General features: G+C 41.6%; 1 protein-coding gene across 2 annotated transcripts; it reads left to right on the top strand.

Moving 5' to 3' along the window:
• Positions 1 to 309: 309 nt before the first annotated feature.
• LOC131359024 (glutamate-rich protein 1) lies at positions 310 to 20,842 on the top strand. Of its 2 annotated transcripts, none has more exons than XM_058398559.1 (6): positions 310 to 664; positions 2,681 to 2,815; positions 2,983 to 3,123; positions 15,283 to 15,648; positions 16,811 to 17,005; positions 19,791 to 20,842. In XM_058398559.1, the coding sequence occupies exons 1-6, from the start codon at positions 646 to 648 to the stop codon at positions 19,868 to 19,870; spliced, it is 936 nt and encodes a 311-aa protein (XP_058254542.1). In that variant the 5' UTR covers positions 310 to 645; the 3' UTR covers positions 19,871 to 20,842. The 2 variants fall into 2 exon arrangements, with proteins under 2 accessions (XP_058254542.1, XP_058254541.1); XM_058398558.1 differs by having other exon boundaries at positions 311 to 664; positions 15,271 to 15,648.
• The last annotated feature ends 525 nt before the right edge of the window (positions 20,843 to 21,367 follow it).

The following is a 21,367-nucleotide window of genomic DNA, read 5'->3' as shown; positions in this document are numbered from 1 at the left end:
CCTTCCATATTCCCTCAAAACCCGCCTTCCTGCTCTAGGATTCGCATTGCTGTAACGACAATTAAGAGTATTTAATAAATATAAATCTATAAATATGAATGAATACGAATAAAAATAAATCAAATCGCTTATATTTAATCCGCAAAAGATTTTTTTGTACTGCAGCTGAATGATTCGTAACTGTCCAATCAGCACTATTTTATAGAGATTTTCATCCAATAACATTTTAGGAGGCGGGATTTTCCACTAGTAAGGTCGGAAACAATTGTGCAATCAGCGCATGGTAGTGACGTGATCATATTGACCCAAAGCGGCGCCATCTTGGTAAGGTCAATAACAGTTAGCGGTATATACTGAGGGATACGAACTACATTCTGTGATTATGAGCAAAATTAAGTTTATACTTCATTGAAACAGAAGGGTGTGCATTTAAATGATAGCAGAATGCAACCCTTAAACGCAAGCCATGGCCATTTTTGACCGCCTTTTTAACTAGCTTAGTCTACCTAACTATGGTATGGTTAGCTAGGTAACTTAACTAGCAGCGATTGTTTGTTTGCAGGTTACGCAACTTTAGTGAGGGAAAGTAAATGTTGACCGAACTGGCAAGTCTGTTTATACGAAGAGGAAGAACAAAGCGTCAACATGTCGTTCAGAAAAGAAGGTAAGCATCGCTAATTCGTTTACTGGCGTGAAAATTTGACGTGTAGCGCGCGCTCACTGCCAGCTCGTGCCTATAGGCATAAGTAGGTGTGTGCGCGTGCCATCACCTTGTGATGTTCGGTTAGCATTAACACACAAGTTCTCAGTTTAATAATGTTTTAATTTATTTTACTCCTAAGTGAAGAGTAGTAAATTACAGCGAATTCTTCACTCAGTAGAAATGTACACTGTTTACAATCTGTTAGTTTGCCTACTGTTTACTCATTTTACCTCAGATGTAAACAGCCATTTCACAAAAATGATTGATCTGTGCTTCTTACATTTTACCCTAGATTTAATTTTTGGACAGAATTATTTCTTAAGGTTCATATATTTGGATATTTTTACTGTCCTCATCTCAGTACCAACTGCATTAATCTAACACAACACCTGTGTATAAATTGACTTATCTAAACTTTTTTAACGTGTTAGTCTTTTACCAATAAAATCAAGTCCATGAATTCGCTATGGATTTATTTGAAAGTTTTTCCGAATAAGATTTTTTGGAGCCATAGAGCTTAACCTTATTGCATAACCTTTAGCTGATAGGTCTGAGTTTCCCTAAATATAAAAACCTGGATGAAATGAGGTGGTGTTTCGATTGATGAAACAAAAAATCTGACCTTTTAGCTGGGCTTTTCCTCATTTCCATCTAAATGGATGAGTAGTGTCAATTCCAGTCTTTGGGAAGATGCTAAAAAATTCAACTCTCTGGCTCTCAAGGTGGACACATCCAAAATATTGCAGTCTAGTTTGGATTATAAGCTCTTAAACTTACAGATAAACTCCCTAAAAGGGAGAAAACAAGAAGTTATCTAGATATCTTAAACCAAATTTCAACTCAAAACAGTTACATATAATCGCGTGTTAGCAAATTTGTATGAACTTTCACAATCCAGCGTGTCTAAAAAGTTACAGAGGGATAAAACACATCATATATGTTGATGTAAAAATTGCACTCAAAGTATTAGAACGCCATACAGCAGAGATTTGTCTAAGGTAGTTAGTGATGTATGAGATGACGGACTGGTGTGATAGTGTTAATGGTGGTAATAGCATGAAAGCTGATTTGTTTAAGCAGATCGTCTAGAAAACTAAAGGACTAAAGCACTGCTGCATCATTCTCTTTAGGTAGTGATAAAATGAGGGCTAAATCCAGCTGCACCACAGTTCAACAGCTGGAGAAAACTGATAAATGGTAATATACTGATCAGGCATAACATTATGACCACTTGTAATATTGTGTTGTTCCCCCTTTTGCTGCCAGAACAGCCCTGACCCGTCCTGCACTGTGTATTCTGACGCTTTTCTATCAGAACCAGCATTAACTTCTTCAGCAGTTTGAGCAACAGTAGCTCGTCTGTTGGATCGGATCACACAGTCCAGCCTTCACTCCCCACGTGCATCAATGAGCCTCGGCCGCCCATGACCCTGTCTCTGGTTCACCACTGTTCCTTCCTTGGACTACTTTTGATAGATACTGACCACTGCAGACCGGGAACACCCCACAAGAGCTGCAGTTTTGGAGATGCTCTGATCCAGTGGTCTATCCGCCATCACAATTTGGCCCTTATGGTCAAATTCGCTCAAATCCTTACACCTGTCCATTTTTCCTGCTTCTAACATCAACATTAAGGACAAAATGTTCACTTGCTGCCTAATATATCCCACCCACTAACAGGTGCCATGATGAGGAGATCATCAGTCTTATTCACTTCACCTGTCAGTGCTCACAATGTTATGCCTGATCGGTGTATAATCATAAGATTTGATCTGAAGATCACATAATGATTATAAATATTAAAATACATGTCATTTAGGATAGATTTTCCATTCATAGTCTACTGATCAGGTTCCACAAATGATAACCCTAAATTTAATGCTACACATGCACTATGCTATATTTTCCTTCTCTGTGCTACTGCACTGTAGTGTATTTACACATTACTATTTACGTGGACTTCCTCCATTGTGTCAGTATTTCAGGCAAAAGTCCTGCAGAGACTCTACCCTGCAAGACTAAAGGTAGAAAAAGCGCCCGAGACTCCTGTCCATCATCCCCAAGCCGCTAAATCTTTTAAAGGTGTTCAAGTGAAGCCAAGCAAAGGGCCTGGTAAGGCTACACTCTTATTATACTCTCATACTCTTATCATGGTTAATGGAGCAAGCACAATAATTCCATAGTATGTATAAATCTGTTTATATTGCTTCTGAATATGAATACTTTCTGGATGTTGTGCTCTTTCTCGCTCATCTCTCTTATCTGTCTGTCTCTCACAGGTCATGCAGAAGTATCTGGTCTATCAGGCAGGAAGGTGTACACCGTCCTCCCTCCGCCTAAAGACTACATTCCTGCCAGTGGAGATGGATTGGGGTTGCCCTCTGATACACAAGCTGTCAACAATGCAGATGAGATGCCTGGTAAGAAGCCATTCAGAGTGTGTAAATGTAATGCAATCCACACACACACACATACACATTTGAACCTGAACACCAGCAAGCCCTCCAAGCGGTGTAGCAGAGGAGCCATCCCCCAGATTACACTCCAAAGCATTACACTCTGAGATGATTCTTCATTAGTACTGACAGACACAGAAGCCATGACGTCTTCATTAAGACTGACTGACACCTCCTCCACTTAGACTTACAGGCACAGAGGCCACACCTTCTCCACTTAGACTTACAGGCACAGAGGCCACACCTCCTCCACTTAGACTTACAGGCACAGAGGCCACACCTCCTCCACTTAGACTTACAGGCACAGAGGCCACACCTCCTCCACTTAGACTTACAGGCACAGAGGCCACACCTCCTCCACTTAGACTTACAGGCACAGAGGCCACACCTCCTCCACTTAGACTTACAGGCACAGAGGCCACACCTCCTCCACTTAGACTTACAGGCACAGAGGCCACACCTCCTCCACTTAGACTTACAGGCACAGAGGCCACACCTCCTCCACTTAGACTTACAGGCACAGAGGCCACACCTCCTCCACTTAGACTTACAGGCACAGAGGCCACACCTCCTCCACTTAGACTTACAGGCACAAAAGCCACACCCCCTTCATTTACACAAACAGACACAAGCTACACCTACTCCTTTTAGACTGACAGGCTTAGAGGCCACACCTCCTCTATTTAGGCTGACAGGCACAGATCAAATTCAATTATTGGTCACATATGAAATCATACACAGTACGAAATGTAGTGAAATGCTTTTTACGACTGTCTTACACAAAAAGAAAGAGTAAAAAAAAAAAAGAGAAAAATTTAAAGTGTGGACAGTGTGGAAGTCAGATCAGATATGCATATGCAAATATATGTCTATGTATGTATATATGTATATATGTGTATATATATATATATATATATATATATATATATATATATATATATATATATGTATATGTATATGTATGTATATGTATGTATATGTATATATGTGTATGTGTATATATATATATATATCAATAGCAGTAAATATAAATATGAAAAATAAAATAAAGAGAATATAATAAACATATTAACAAAAAATAGTAGTATAATATGTATACAAATATAAAACTGCTTTATAAAAACTAAACATAAAAAACAAATATAAAACAAAAATATAATACACTAATAATACAGTACAATGGTTAACTTTGAAATGGTGTAGCAAAAGAATACAGTATGTACAGTGTGCATATGTAAGATAAATATATAAATATATATGTAGATGTCTATAGGCAAGTATAAATGTCCAATTGAACAGGGAGTAAAGTGACAGTGCAGTGTGCACACAAGATGTACAGGAAAGATGTACAGTGAGTGTGGTTATTGTGTGTACAGAATAGTGCAGAGTACAAAGTAGTGCAATTATTGCATGTGCAACAATCAGCTGAGGTAGAATGTCATGTCGTGTGGGGGTAAGTCCAGAAAGTCCAGATTTCTAGGTGTTCTGGTTGAGGGCCCGAATGGCCTGCGGGAAGAAGCTCCTCCTCATTCTCTCTGTGTTTGCCTTCAAGGAACGAAAATATTTCCCTGACCGCAACAGAGAGAAGAGTCCATTGTTGGGATGGCTGAGGTCCTTCATAATCTTCCTGGCTTTGGTCCAGCACCACTTGCTGTATATGGTGTCCAGGTCAGGAAGCTCGGTGCGGATGGTACGCTCGGCTGAACGCACCACCCTCTGGAGAGCTTCCCTGTCCTGTTTGGTGCTGTTCCCAAACCAGGCTGTGATACTTCCCGTCAGGATGCTCTCAATGGTGCAGGTGTAGAATGTCTTTAGCACCTTTGAGGGCAGTTTAAAGTCCTTCAGGCGTCTGAGATGATAAAGACGCTGCCGGGCCTTCTTCACCAGGGTGTTAACGTGACAGGACCATGTCAGGTCCTGCGTGATGTAAACACCTAGGTACCGGAAACTGTCCACTCTCTCCACCGGCGTCCCGTCGATAGTGAGGGGCTGGTAATTCCTCTCCTGCTTTGTGCTAAAGTCCACGATCAGCTCCTTAGTCTTGCTGACGTTCAGGAGGAGATTGTTGACCTGGCACCATGTCTCCAGGTTTTTAATCTCCTCTAGGTAGGCCGTCTCGTCATTATTGGAGATCAGGCCCACCACCACAGTATCGTCCACGAACTTCATGATGTTGGTGGAGCTGGAAGTGGCCACACAGTCAAAGGTGTACAGTGAGTACAGCAGGGGGCTCAGAACACAACCCTGGGGGGCTCCAGTGCTGAGGGTGAGTGAGGGTGAGACATCATTGCCACACCTCCTCCTTTTAGACTGACAGGCTCATAGGCCACACCTCCTTTATTAAGACAGAAGGCACAAAGGCCACACCTTCTCCTTGTAGACTCACTGACACAGGGGCCACACCTCTGTCATTAAGTCCTTAAGACAGACAGGCTCAGAGTCCACACCTCCTCTTTTTAGACTTACAGGCTCAGAGGCCACACCTCCTTTATTAAGACAGAAGGCACAAAGGCCACACCTTCTCCTTGTAGACTCACTGACACAGGGGCCACACCTCTGTCATTAAGTCCTTAAGACAGACAGGCTCAGAGGCCACACCCACTTCTAGGCTGACAGGTTCATAGGCCACACCTCCTTTTTTAAAGACAGACAGGCACATAGGCCATGCCTCCTTCATTAAGAAAAGCAAGCACAGTGGCCACACCTCCTTCACTGTGACAGTGTGAATCAGTAAATATTTACTCCTTCAATGAATGTAGTTAATAAAACAGACTAATCTCTGATCACTTCAAACTCTGGATGGTTCAGCACATAAGGAGGCACTCAGAATTTTGAAAACTCTAATTGATTAACTGAGACGTGGAGTCTGATTCCATCTTACACTGTTCATGGCAGTAAATGAACAAATATTCTTGTTCACTGGAGCAGTTGATTGGCTTGTAAACAAACCCTTGTGATGAGCATCTCACACGTTAGTAGTGTGAATACTGATGTCAGAGAGCTGCAGTGCTGTTCAGCTTCACAAATGTTTTTCAGTTTTGTCCTGGAGGTCACTAATAAAATTAATTAAAGTTTCAGCTTTAATAGTGTTAAAATATTGTCAAGTAACATTAAATATTGAAATGAAACCCTCCTACTTGGGAGATTTAGCTGCTATAATTTCTCCAAAGAAGGAGACTTGGAAGGTTTAGCGCTGGCTTCATTATGGGTATACTTGTTTATTGATTTTATTTTAGGTCAGAGGCTAATAGAGTTATGTGGGGTATGAAATCAACCCTACGCCGTAGCACACAGTAAAACGTTCGCCGATTCAGACTCAGCAAACGGTGTAATTTGTGTTAAAGCACCCTGAGAGGATTAAGATGTTTTTGATTAGCTCAGATACCACTCAGCTCCAACAGCCCCTGGATTCGCAATGCAATTAATAACTAGATCCATCTGATTCCAGCATAAGAAGAAGAGACACTGTTCTCAGCCGGATCGGCCCACTTTTCCCAGGAACTGATCCGAATTCATATTCAGCATACTTCATCAGATGATATTCTAATTAAAATACTGGTGGCTGAGAAGCACTGATCTTCCCACCATCCATTTCTGTAATTCTGTATCTCTTTTCCTGTGGCTCTGAAACCTTATGGGCATTATTAGGGATTCTGTCAGCTGTGGCAACCCTGAAATAAATCTGACATAGTTCATGCAGTAATCACAAGACATGAAAGTGACGAAGCGGGACATCAGACATGGAGAGAGAGAGAGAGAGAGAGAGAGAGAGGCTGAATGAAAACCTTAGGAGAACTGATTTATGCATTAAAAGATAAACTGGACACAGGAGGTTTAACTCATATTAAGAGCAAATGATCACGGCTTCAAAAAGAAGATCGCTAAAATTAACTACTGCCTTTCAGAAATACATTCTGAATTCATGTGGAAGCCGTGAAAGATAACAGAACCTGCTCGAGTGCAGAAACACAGACCTGAACTTTTTTCCTCACTGATTAAAGTGAAAGTGTGAGACGAGTCGTTATTTAAATCTCACTGGATTTCTCCAATCAGGAGTGTTGATGGTGAATATGTAAATAAGCAGAAGGTTGCAGCAGGGGTTAGGAATGTAGAGTGTGGAACAAGGGCAGATATATATATATATATATATATGATAAATATATATATACACTATATTGCCAAAAGTATTCGCTCACCTGCCTTGACTCGCATATGAACTTAAGTGACATCCCATTCCTAATCCATAGGGTTCAATATGACGTCGGTCCACCCTTTGCAGCTATAACAGCTTCAGCTCTTCTGGGAAGGCTGTCCACAAGGTTTAGGAGTGTGTTTATGGGAATTTTTGACCATTCTTCCAGAAGCGCATTTGTGAGGTCACACACTGATGTTGGACGAGAAGGCCTGGCTCTCAGTCTCCGCTCTAATTCATCCCAAAGGTGTTCTATCGGGTTGAGGTCAGGACTCTGTGCAGGCCAGTCAAGTTCCTCCACACCAGACTCTGTCATCCATGTCTTTATGGACCTTGCTTTGTGCACTGGTGCACAGTCATGTTGGAAGAGGAAGGGGCCAGCTCCAAACTGTTCCCACAAAGTTGGGAGCATGGAATTGTCCAAAATGTCTTGGTATGCTGAAGCATTCAGAGTTCCTTTCACTGGAACTAAGGGGTCAAGCCCAGCTCCTGAAAAACAACCCCACACCATAATCCCCCCTCCACCAAACTTTACACTTGGCACAATGCAGTCAGACAAGTACCATTCTCCTGGCAACCGCCAAACCCAGACTCGTCCATCAGATTGCCAGATGGAGAAGCGCGATTCGTCACTCCAGAGAACGCGTCTCCACTGCTCTAGAGTCCACTGCATCCGACGCTTTGCATTGCACTTGGTGATGTATGGCTTGGATGCAGCTGCTCGGCCATGGAAACCCATTCCATGAAGCTCTCTGCGCACTGTTCTTGAGCTAATCTGAAGGCCACATGAAGTTTGGAGGTCTGTAGCGATTGACTCTGCAGAAAGTTGGTGACCTCTTCACACTATGTGCCTCAGCATCCGCTGACCCCGCTCCATCAGTTTACATGGCCTACCACTTCGTGGCTGAGTTGCTGTCATTCCCAAACACTTCCACGATCTTATAATACAGCTGACAGTTGACTGTGGAATATTTAGGAGCGAGGAAATTTCACGACTGGATTTGTTGCACAGGTGGCATCCTATCACAGTTCCACGCTGGAATTCACTGAGCTCCTGAGAGCGACCCATTCTTTCACAAATGTTTGTAAAAACAGTCTGCATGCCTAGGTGCTTGATTTTATACACCTGTGGCCATGGAAGTGATTGGAACACCTGATTCTGATTATTTGGATGGGTGAGCGAATACTTTTGGCAATATAGTGTATGTAGTATCGATAGCAGTAAATATTATAAATATGTAAAATAAGAAAAATAAAATAATATAAAAATAATAAAAATATTAACAAAAAAATAGTTATATAATGTATACAAATATAAAACTGCTTTATAAAAACTAAATATAAAAAAACCAAAAATATAATGCACTAATATAATACAGTACAATATAGTGTGTGTGTGTGTGTGTGTGTATATATATATATATATATATATATGTATATGTATGTATATATATATATATATATATATATATATGTGTATATATATATGAGAGAGAGAGAGAGAGTATATGTGAAAAATAATGATATAAATAAATATATATGTGTAGACTCTATAATATATAGAAGATACAGTATATGCATATATGTAGATAAAATGGTCAGCTTTGAAATGGTATAGCAAATGAATACAGTATGTACAGTGTGCATATGTAAAATAAATATATAAATATATTGTAGATGTATATATAAGGCAAATATAAATGTCCAATTGAACAGGGAGTAAAGTGACAGTGCAGTGTGCACACAAAGATGTACAGAAAAGATGTACAGTGAGTGTGGTTATTGTGTGTACAGAGTAGTGCAGAGTACAAAGTAGTGCAATTATTGCATGTGCAACAATCAGCTGAGGTAGAATGTCATGTCGTGTGGGGGTCCAGAAAGTCCAGATTTCTAGGTGTTCTGGTTGAGGGCCCGAATGGCCTGCGGGAAGAAGCTCCTCCTCATTCTCTCTGTTTTTGCCTTCAAGGAATGGAAACGTTTCCCTGACCTCAACAGAGAGAAGAGTCCATTGTTGGGATGGCTGAGGTCCTTCATAATCTTCCTGGCTTTGGTCCAACACCACTTGCTGTATATGGTGTCCAGGTCAGGAAGTTCGGTGCGGATGGTACGCTCGGCTGAACGCACCACCCTCTGGAGAGCTTCCCTGTCCTGTTTGGTGCTGTTCCCAAACCAGGCTGTGATACTTCCCGTCAGGATGCTCTCAATGGTGCAGGTGTAGAATGTCTTTAGCACCTTTGAGGGCAGTTTAAAGTCCTTCAGGCGTCTGAGATGATAAAGACGCTGCCGGGCCTTCTTTACCAGTGTGTTAATGTGACAGGACCATGTCAGGTCCTGCGTGATGTAAACACCTAGGTACCGGAAACTGTCCACTCTCTCCACCGGCGTCCCGTCAATAGTGAGGGGCTGGTAATTCCTCTCCTGCTTTGAGCTAAAGTCCACTATCAGCTCCTTAGTCTTGCTGACGTTCAGGAGGAGATTGTTGACCTGGCACCATGTCTCCAGGTTTTTAATCTCCTCTAGGTAGGCCGTCTCGTCGTTATTGGAGATCAGGCCCACCACCACAGTATCGTCCGCAAACTTAACGATATTGGTGGAGCTGGAAGTGGCCACACAGTCAAAGGTGTACAGTGAGTACAGCAGGGGGCTTCAGTGTTAACCCCGGGGAAAGGAGGAGCAGTGTGAAACCTCCAACTACATAAACCCAGGATTCTGTTTAACTGGAGTTTATAACCTCTACCTACATAAACCCAGGATTCTGTTTAACTGGAGTTTATAACCTCTAACTATATAAACCCAGGATTCTGTTTAACTGGAGTTTATAACCTCTAACTACATAAACCCAGGATTCTGTTTAACTGGAGTTTATAACCTCTACCTACATAAACCCAGGATTCTGTTTAACTGGAGTTTATAACCTCTACCTACATAAACCCAGGATTCTGTTTAACTGGAGTTTATAACCTCTAACTACATAAACCCAGGATTCTGTTTAAAAAACACAACAAATTTGGCTATGCTGTCAGTTATAATGACACTTCTCAGTTGTGAGCACCTGTGAGCTCAGGTATGAGGAAGAGGGCAGCTACACTATATTGTCAAAAGTTTTGGGACACCCTTCCAAATCATTGAATTCAGGGTTTGGACTCGGCCCCTTAGTTCCAGTGAAAGGAACTCTTAATGCTTCAGCTTCATATCAAGACATTTTGACAATTTCATGCTTTGTGGGAACAGTTTGGGGATGACCCCTTCCTGTTCCAATATGACTGCACACCAGTGACCAAAGCAAGGTCTATAAAGACATGGATGAGTGAGTTTGGTGTGAGCATGAAATTGTCTTGGTATGAAGCTGAAGCATTAAGAGTTCCTTTCACTGGAACTAAAGGGGCCGAGTCCAACCCCTGAAAAACAACACCTGAATTCAATGATTTGTAGGGGTGTCCCAAAACTTTTGGAAATATAGAGTGGATCTGGGTGGATCATGATGCCCTGTGAAGCAGCAGAAAGAAAAGATGGCTGGCTGTATGTGTATTAGAGGATGTATATGTTATGCTGTGTTCACACATACAGCAACTCACAGCGACTTAGTGACCAAAGTAAGGCAAGTAGATGTGGGCGTGTCCAGAAAGTTATCTGCAAATATGGACTTGGTGCAGCAACCAACAATGGGAGTGAAGATAGTAGAGCACACAAGATCCACATACAGAGACACAAGTAAACTATAGTCTAAGTATGTTGATTAATGCATTTAATGCATTTTAAGACTTTCATCAAAGTTCCATTGAGTCCACTCCCTCTATTCCAACCTCTCCAAAAACCAAAGCACGTACAGTAAAAGAAACTTCTTGACCCCTTTCTACGACAGTACAGAAGACACCAGAAGATCTTTTTTCAGCTAAAGCCGGAAAATTTAGTGACGGTTCACTGAAGGTAGAAGGACGAGGGGTGTGTAAGATGCATCTACGTGTCCTTCAGCGGTTATTTTTTGCATCTCTCCAACTTGGTGAACTTGTATGACCTCTTCACTTAGAAAAAAAATATTGCTTACTAAGCCATCTCAGGATGATTTCAAACACTCCACACCATATAGCCAAAAGTATGTGCACCCCTGACCAACACACGCATATGAGGTGATCTCAGATCCATAACTTATCATTTTCTGTGCATATGTGAACACAACAAATGAACCTAACAGTGTTTTTTCATATAAAATATAGTCTTTAAATGAAACACACTCTCAATCACACTGTTCAAGTGGACCCGAAAGCTACAAATGGCTTCAGTGATTTTGATGTTCACGATACAAGCGGATTCGAAAAGTGACTCGGGTTTTCCATCTAGGAATTTTAGCATCGGTGAGATCTCGGACCACTTTTTGTTCACGTTTACATTTCTGGCATTTAGCAAAAGCTCTTATCCAGAAGTATTTGTCAATGAATACATTATCTCTGGTTCAATAGGTCACAGACTTAGGATACTACTGGGATATTATAATCTGTGTTGGGAGGGTTTTTTTAATCTACATACAACAATACATAAAACAAACAGTGAAAATAAGAGTCAGTTTAAGTGTTTCAGGAAAAGAAAGGTCTTCACCCAGCATTTGAAGACGGTCAGTGACTCGGCTGTTTGGACATCTAGGGGAAGTTCATTCCACCACCTCGGTGCCAGAACAGAGAAGAGTCTAGATGTATACCTACCTCTTACCCTGAGAGATGGTGGGACCAGTTGAGTAGTGCTAATAGATCTGATGGAACGTGGTGCAGTGTGAGGAGAAATAAGAGCTTTGAGGTCAGATGGAGCTGGTCCATTCTTGGCTTTGTAGGCAAGTGTCAGTGTTTTGAATCTGATGCAGCTACCAGAAGCCAGAGGAAGAGCAGCATTGGGGTGGTGTGGGAGAACTTGGGCAGGTTGAAAAACAAGTCACGCAGCTACAACTTGGATTAACTTCAGAGGATGAATTGAATTCAGAGGTAGACCTGACAGTAGAGAGCTGCAGTAGTCCAGTCTCGAAGTGACCAGAGACTGAACAAGCACCTGAGCAGCCTGTGTGGATAACACGTCACCATAATATAACAGTGCTTTACATAATGATGTAAAGTATCATAAGTAGCTTTAGCTATACAGCTAACACTCAGGCCTCGATGAAATACAGTGCCTCAGTAATAGTTTGGGAAATAAACCAGTTTTATTCATATATTTCATTTTTCTCTTCTGCTTCAACAAAGCAGGTTTCATTGTGTTTATTACCTACCCAGAGCGCTGCATTAGAAGTTTAATGATTGGTTAATACTGCCTGAGCGTGTTAAAAATATTTAATTGCCACTTACAGAGCCCGGGAAGGTCACAGAGACATTCTCCATTCTCAGAGAAGCTATTTTAGTGACCGTTAAGAGGATGTAAAGGCTGTTTAGCCAAAGTGTTTTCTCTTTAAATATTGCTCACAGCAGCTTTAAACGTGACATTCCTTTACCCTTTTACACCATGGAACTAAAATAAGGAACTCGCTCAACCTGGATAGCACAATAACATACACACGCACAAGCACCCCATTATCCGTATCATTAAGTACCCCTCTCTCATCTGCCATGTCTGAACCTCCCGCTCATTACAGTGAGGTTTATGGTGAAAGGCTGTGTGATCAGTGGCTCCGAGCTCAACTTGAAGGGCACTTCAATCACACAGGCTACAGCAAGGGGTTTAACCGTACATCACCCTGAGACATGAAACTCGGCAGAAAAACCGCAAAGCACTGTATATGCGATGGATAAACACCTATATCTTATTATATAGATCCAATACCGGAGATTGGAGCCAAACACAGCGCTATAAAGAAGAGCTTTGGAAACGAATCTATAAATTAAAATGAGGTAGAGGAATGAGGTAACATCGCTCTATTACACTGTGCCTCATGGACATATATCCAGAACATGTCACGCTTCCACTAACAGCTTTTAGTCTTTATCTAAAGACAAAAAAAAAACAAATCAGTACATTTCGAGTCAGCTAAGCAGAGCGCATTAACAGCTTGCTGTTTTTTTTAACAGCTGTCCTCGCCTGCATTAGCAAGGCATCAGGAGTGTTTTTGAAAGCACTGTCCTCTTTACACCTGCATTAACATGCGATCCATATCAGGACGTCACTATCAGTATAACAAACAAGGCAGTCGTGTCCTTTTCCTTTATCCCCAGAGCCTCATTTTTAAAGACGTGCATAAAACAGTGCTAAATGTGGATCCGTCCATCTATACACGGAAAACCGTTCCCAGGTTCTTCCTCCCTGTGGCCTGATTATTCATTGCAAGTCATCTTAAAAATCATACACACTTGAAGGAGCAGTGTGTCAGACTTTAATTGCAATCATTTTCTAACACGTAAATCAGATTAAACTCCGAGGCATTCTACACCATGTGAGTGTCTGCATGCGACTAAACAGACTAGCGCTGCGTCTTGAATCACATAATGGCGTACCGTTCTCGTAAATATTTTTCTGGTAAGGTTAGTTTTTTATTTCGAATCCTTTCATGTAGCCAGTGAAAACCTACCACAAGGTGTGTTTTGCCTTCCAGTCTTCTTGGATTTTTTTTATTTGAGATCCAGATCATGACAGCGATCAAGATGACAGCTGAAAGTTTTGCTTGTGTTTTAAATCGCGAACACTTGGATCCAGAAACCTGAAGGAAGTTCTGGATCTAAAGTGCCATCTAGTGGATGTGGCTTTTAATCCTCCAGATGTGCATAAGATACGTGGCCAAGTATCTGCTGCTCACTGTAAGAGAATTCAGCAAGATTTATTTCTTTTCCATAAAAAGGGGCTGGATTGTGTTAAGAAGCCTATTAGATGATGATGACATACACTATATTGCCAAAAGTATTCGCTCACCTGCCTTGACTCGCATATGAACTTAAGTGACATCCCATTTCTAATCCATAGGGTTCAATATGATGTCGGTCCACCCTTTGCAGCTATAACAGCTTCAACTCTTCTGGGAAGGCTGTCCACAAGGTTTAGGAGTGTGTTTATGGGGATTTTTGACCATTCTTCCAGAAGCGCGTTTGTGAGGTCACACACTGATGTTGGACGAGAAGGCCTGGCTCAACAACCCCACACCATAATCCCCCCTCCACCAAACTTTACACTTGGCACAATGCAGTCAGACAAGTACCGTTCTCCTGGCAACCGCCAAACCCAGACTCGTCCATCAGATTGCCAGATGGAGAAGCGCAATTCGTCACTCCAGAGAACGCGTCTCCACTGCTCTAGAGTCCAGTGGCGGCGTGCTTTACACCACTGCATCCGACGCTTTGCATTGCACTTGGTGATGTATGGCTTGGATGCAGCTGCTCGGCCATGGAAACCCATTCCATGAAGCTCTCTGCGCACTGTTCTTGAGCTAATCTGAAGGCCACATGAAGTTTGGAGGTCTGTAGCGATTGACTCTGCAGAAAGTTGGCGACCTCTTCGCACTATGCGCCTCAGCATCCGCTGACCCCGCTCCGTCAGTTTACGTGGCCTACCACTTCGTGGCTGAGTTGCTGTCGTTCCCAAACACTTCCACGTTCTTATAATACAGCTGACAGTTGACTGTGGAATATTTAGGAGCGAGGAAATTTCACGACCGGATTTGTTGCACAGGTGGCATCCTATCACAGTTCCACGCTGGAATTCACTGAGCTCCTGAGAGCGACCCATTCTTTCACAAATGTTTGTAAAAACAGTCTGCATGCCTAGGTGCTTGATTTTATACACCTGTGGCCATGGAAGTGATTGGAACACCTGATTCTGATTATTTGGATGGGTGAGCGAATACTTTTGGCAATATAGTGCATGTATCCTGTTCCCCGAGACCTTCTCCCTAACGTCATCTGAATGTGAAGACATCTTCACTGATCTGCTTGTAAACACACCTTTGCTTTGTCCAGTTGATCTTTCAGGGTCAGAAGATGGGAAAGATGACTGTGCAAGCAAGAAGAGGAAGCGAAGGAGGACGAGAAAGGCAGCTACACTCTCTGAAGGGAATCCAGCTACCGCTGCTGCTGACTACGACAAAGCCGAAGGTGCTGAGGAGAGAAATCCAGGGAACGTAAGGGGCTCGGAATGCCTCAGCAAAAACAAGAGGAGGAAGATGAAGAAGAAGAGGCACAAAGAGAAGCTGCTCTCGCTCGGCCTCGTGCCCCGATCCGTGGCCATCGAGTTCACTTACAAAGAAAGTGAGGAAAAAAATGAGGAAGATGAAGAAAAGAAGGTGGAAGAGGTTCTGGATTTTCTTCAGTCTACACGAGATCTCTATTTCTCAGATCGTAAGTTTTTAATAAGTATAAAACACTTCGGTTAATGCAAAATAAAGTGATCATCACACACAAACTGACATAAAATGCCTTTTTTGAACTCTTAAAGAACAAGCCAGAGGTGACAGAAGTGAGGAAAAACTCCCTGATGATGCCTCATTTATCATTTTTGTTTAGTAAAAGTTGTGTGTGAAAGTTTGCATAAGCCGAACCGATGATTTTTTGCCGGATTTTCAAAAAGTGTGTGTTGGTCACTTGTGAAGAGCACAGCACCTTCCCGGCACAGCTCATTTGCATATAGTGACGCCCACAAAACTCCATAAAAGGTAAAGAGCACAGGCGGCTGAGGGCACGAAATAAACAATTGGGGGAAAGTCTGATACATGGAAGTGGAAGATATTTTCAATCGCTTTTGTGTCAATATACATATTTATTATTATTAATAGTAGTAGTAATGTAATATAATAATAAAAATAATGAATATAATAATACTAAATAATAACAAGCTCTAAAGCCTTCTTAAAAATTAGATTCATTTGTCTTAATTTATGACTTGTTTCGGCTCACTTTATTCATTTATTCATTTTTAATATTCTTTAATTAATGCTTAATTAATGCTTAATAGCTCTGAATAGTGCACTTAGTCCCTGATCTAGCGAATTAGCATGAGGATGTGTTTTTAATCGAGACTCCAAAGCTCTTCCAATATAATAAGCTAGTATATTTTAGTATATAAAAGTGCAGCAACCCCTGCAGATGATATGATCTGAAGCCGGGCTGTACGTTAGTTTGTCTTCTAACGAGTAAATCTACACTACTTGTTAAATACGAACGATTTTAGGACTAAAAGATTTTCCGTCCGGCTCCAGCTTGATAAATGAGGTCCGTTGTGAGGAAGCAGACGTTAAAGGGAAGCATCCTCTTCTGGGTGACGCCAGATATTGGGATTATAAATCATTACAGTACACGGGTGTAGAAGATAAAAGGCAAACTGTAGGATTTTTATTGTGAGTCCTGGGATGAGCTCAGCAGCCGGAGGAAGAGGAGGAGACGCTGTTACAGAAAAGCTCCTGATGATGAAGAGTAGAAAAACAGTCAGTATTTATTGTACTAATACTAATATTTTTTGAATTTGTACTTGAATATTGAATTTCTTTCCTTCATCCTTCCCCAGGCTCTTGCAGTACAGGCGATCCTTCTGTCTTTCTCAGTACGACAGACTCGCTCTTCACCCGTCTGTCAGACGGCACGTCTCCCCCCGCTGACCTGTCTGTCCTGCGTCGGCTCAGAGCTCTGCTGCGTCAGAGGGAGGTGGAGGAGTTACACACCGTGCTGCAGGAGTTCACACACACTTCCAGACTGCCTAAAGGTGAGCGAAGTCTACAAAACTTTACACCAGCCTCAATATCCTTACTGTGTTTATTCCCTCATTTATTAACTCATTCATATTTATTAAACTTTGTAAACAAGTTGAATCTGGTGTCAAAGCCTCATTCAGAGAAGGATCTGATCCATCCTGTGAGGGAGAAGTCGAGTCACGACCTCGCAGAACATTAACCGAATCGCATGAATGAAGATGGGTGCATGTTCCGCGCAATTGAACGTGTCATTCGGCGCATTATCCCATACATTATCTTGTCATTACTGTCAGGAAATGCTCGCCGCACCATTTGCGAGTCCGTCATCCATGATTAAAGACGATCGTTCAGAATAATCGGCTTTGTTTTTTGGTGGGGGGGGCATGACTGATGATGGATCGAAGTTTAAGGCGCACTCAGGCGGATTTTTTCACTCGCTCTGCACTGATGAAGATGCACGTTACGCTATTGAGAGCCTGTCTGCAGAAATACGCAGTACATAAATGTGAAGTAACCTGAAAGGCATGTTTCAGAAGCGTGCAGTGAAGGAAGTCTGCCTGATGCTCAACTGCTAATGTAGTTCAGCCAATAAAACAGAAGTCAGGTCTTCTTTAGTTATATGTCTTTAAACCCAGATGACTTGTAGCCATGTAAAAGGAATATTGTGTGTATCAAAGGTAAAACGTAAACTTGCCACTTTATCTTCTTTGGTGAAGAACCTGTACTTTTATTTAAGAACTTCAAAAACTGCTTAAGGTGTATTGAGTAAAGTTTAGATTAAGAAAAATGTTCAGGATCGCTTTGCAGAAACCTCATTATTAAATAAGTAGCCTTTACTGGTCACCCATACATTACTGCCCAGTTTCTTTACATATTCCATCCTTGGAGGTTTGAAAACCTCAAGCTGATATCCGGAGATGTGCATGCCCAGAATGATCAGAGTAAACATCTACATTCTTCTGTCTGTCCTTCTCCATCCTGACGATGTTCCCTTGACAAAAAGTTTAACAGCTTAACCATAAAGATGCAACAGAATTCATCAGTTTGTCCACCAATAGGAAATCTTGGCCATTTTCACCGATAATAAAGATATATTTGTGCTGAAAATGACTTGAAGTGCTCGCTTAGAAGCGGTATAGACAGCAGCAATCCAATACCGAAGATCTGTATCAATAGCAGGAAATAAATGGTCAGATATTAGAGGAAAAAAGTTGTTCATCTGTCCCTCTATGACCTATGGAGAAGGGTGGCATTTGATGGAATTGGAATTGATTTGGAAAAGTTTATTTATTTACTGACTGATTGATTGACTGACTGACCGACTGATTGATTTGACTGACTGACTGTCTGACAGACTGACTGACTGATTGATTGATTGGTTGATTGATTGATTGGTTGTAAAAGCTGTGAAAGTCATGTTTGTAGCCATATATGGTTTCTCATGTTTGGCATTTTTGTGTGTTTCATTTAAAAGTTTAATTTCAAAGCTTAGAAGGTTTGAAACAGGGAGAAAATCGATATTGGTTGATACCGGTATTGGTGTCGGTCTTGGAAAAGAAATCGCTAGTCACCTTCAATCATTAGCTCTCATTACAAACGAATGTCTGACTTCCAGAAGCTTTGTGAGACTGCTGTTGGTGGATACAAAGCCACTCACGCGTGGATGCTGTTCTCTCATGGACGCTGTCCTCCTCTGGTCAGAAGTGGGTAGCGGCGGTCGAGATCAGCAGAGTGAGTCGTCTTCTTCAGAATAAAGATTCCTGATTAGTGTTAAAAGTCTATCATTCCGTTCTACAAGGCCCAAAATATCCCAGCTCTCGTAAGCGTTTGATTATTATGGCTAATGTCCTGCTTGTTCTGTGCGGTGATTGCACGGCAGTTCAGGTCCTTCAGATGTTCTTTACAGCTCACTAATGCTTCTCAGCACAGTAACAATCAATGGACTACAGCATCTGTGCCCGAAGCTTAATTTTGGCCCTCAGAGGGAAGACCAATCAGGAGTGACTGCAGCCATAAAGTGTTCGCTCCATCACTACTGCAGATTACACACCAACACTTGGTAGAATGGTGCTATAAATGCTGGATATTCTTTATGTAAACTGCCCTGGGGACTCGAGGTGCAACTGATGGCTAAAAGTAATAGTTAAATTTACATGCTGTTCTTATTAACCTAATGTTGTCTATCAACCGAGACATTTCTGACATCCAAACCTTGATTTGCTAATGCTCTAAGGGAAGCTTACACCGATCAGGCATAACATTATGACCAGTGAGTGGTGAAGTGAATAAGACTGATGATCTCATCATGGCACCTAATAGTGGGTGGGATATATTAGGCAGCAAGTGAACATTTTGTCCTCAAAGTTGATGTTAGAAACAGGAAAAATGGCGTAAGGATTTGAGCGAGTTTGATGAAGGGCCAAATTGTGATGGCTAGAGCACTGGATCAGAGCATCTCCAAAACTGCAGCTCTTGTGGCGGTGTTCCCGGTCTGCAGTGGTCAGTATCTATCAAAAGTATCCTTTGAGTCCTGTAAGGATACCATGGAGGCCCCACCTCACAACTTAAAGGATCTGCTGCTGACATCTTGGTGTCAGATACCACAGCCTCGACTGGTCAGGGCTGTTTTGGCAACAATAGGGGGACCAACACAATACGGGTGGTCATAATGTTATGCCTGATCAGTGTATAGCTACTAGTTATGCATTAGACTGGTTTATGTGGGTTCTGCACTGTATACTGTATGTACAAATATACAACATCATAGACCTCTCTACCTCTCTCTTTCCTCTTCAGATGAGACCGAAGCGATCTGCACTCTCTTCCACTACTGGATAACTGAGGTTCTCCCCATGCAGACGGAAACGAAGGCGTGACCACGACGTGCATTCATACATGCTACGGTCCTGCACTTCACTTTCTGCTCCTGATCCAGTGCTCTTCTTTAATATTAAGGGGAGTGGGAGACGGAAGTCATTTTCTGTGAGAGGACAAATCTACAGATGTAGAAATGACTGAACGCAGTGCTGCATTTACTGCCATCATCGTGATGGATTCAAGAAACCTAGTTCAACCTAATCTAGTTCAACGATTAAAACAATGACCTCTTCCCAACATCCTAGAAACCATTAATATGCCTTATGCGTGTTTTATAACTGGTGGTTCTAAAAGTGAGCTTATATTACATTTACTTCTCAAAGTGATTTACAATTAAGACAGGACCCAAGTGAGGGTTAAGAGACTTGCTGAAGGGTCCAAGAGTGGCAGGTGCTGGGATTTAAACTTCTAAACACCTTCACCACTTCCTGAAGCATAGCCAGAGGGTAGGTGATGTTTTTATAGACAATCACCACAACTTATCATCATTATTATGGAGTTGTATAGCTCCTACTGGACTGGTCACCTCCAAAACCTCAATAATGCAAAAGCAACCAGGCTTTAAAACAGAACCTAATTTTAGGAAAAGTGCTATGGCTGCAATAAATATCCTAAATATCACCCTACACATATAAGTAATGAGTCTATTCAGACACTGTTCTTTGAGGGTCTCATCAGCGCACATGTTATTTTTCACTATTCTCTTGAGCTTGCCTATAAAGTGGTGCGGAATAGATGATTATTAGGCATAATTCTGTTTACTAGACCAATGAAAGTTTTGACTAGATTATGAGGCTAGCTTGCTTTGTTATAAATTCTGTATCTGTGGAAAACCAGCTCTGTGAGGTTCAGCTTGACTGTGAAGAAATCCCTTGATGAGCAAGTGACTGTGTATCCTTCAGCAACAGCAATGCAGTGAATCTCTGTTTCACAGTGTGTTAGTTATGGGTTTAATAAAAACTTTCACAGTATCAAGAGTGTCATTAACAGACTCCACTGTTTCAAAATGATCTGGAGAAGGACGCAATGATATAAACCGAGCTATAAGAGTCTTGACTTTATCGTTTAGCTTCTCAAGCCATGACCTCTCCTGATGCTACCTTGACTAGCAAGCTAAAGTCAACAGAGGATGTTCCTTTCTTGCTAGCTAAAGTTGACAAAGTTATTTCTTACTATCTAAAGAGGTTCATTCTTGCCACAGGATTAGCTAACCAAAGTGGGAACAAGCTTCTTTATGAGCATTATATTTTTACCAAATTAGGAAATGTTAAATATCTGTAATGTCTCCGATATCAAAATAAAAGAACTTCCTGCCATTGCTAATTAATCACAGTTAATTACAGGTATTTAGATTTGTTTTTGCTAAGTCATGTGTATTGTCCGCATTTCTGATCTGGCCTTATTCCATCAAAGTTCAAGATTGATGTGTAAACAGTCAGTTAATTGCAGAAGGCCTTATTTTCCACCTTTCTGCCATAACCGTAGTCATCATAAGA

This window comes from Hemibagrus wyckioides, linkage group LG09, assembly GCF_019097595.1.
Source record: "Hemibagrus wyckioides isolate EC202008001 linkage group LG09, SWU_Hwy_1.0, whole genome shotgun sequence".
NCBI lineage: Eukaryota > Metazoa > Chordata > Actinopteri > Siluriformes > Bagridae > Hemibagrus > Hemibagrus wyckioides.
This window is presented reverse-complemented; position numbering and strand designations above follow the sequence as displayed.

Excerpts from the sequence above, each read along its gene's own strand:
- LOC131359024 (XM_058398558.1), top strand. Across the intron at positions 2,816-2,982 it reads GAAGCCAAGCAAAGGGCCTG|GTCATGCAGAAGTATCTGGT; the intron begins GTAAGGCTACAC and ends TGTCTCTCACAG. Across the intron at positions 15,649-16,810 it reads AGATCTCTATTTCTCAGATC|GCTCTTGCAGTACAGGCGAT; the intron begins GTAAGTTTTTAA and ends ATCCTTCCCCAG.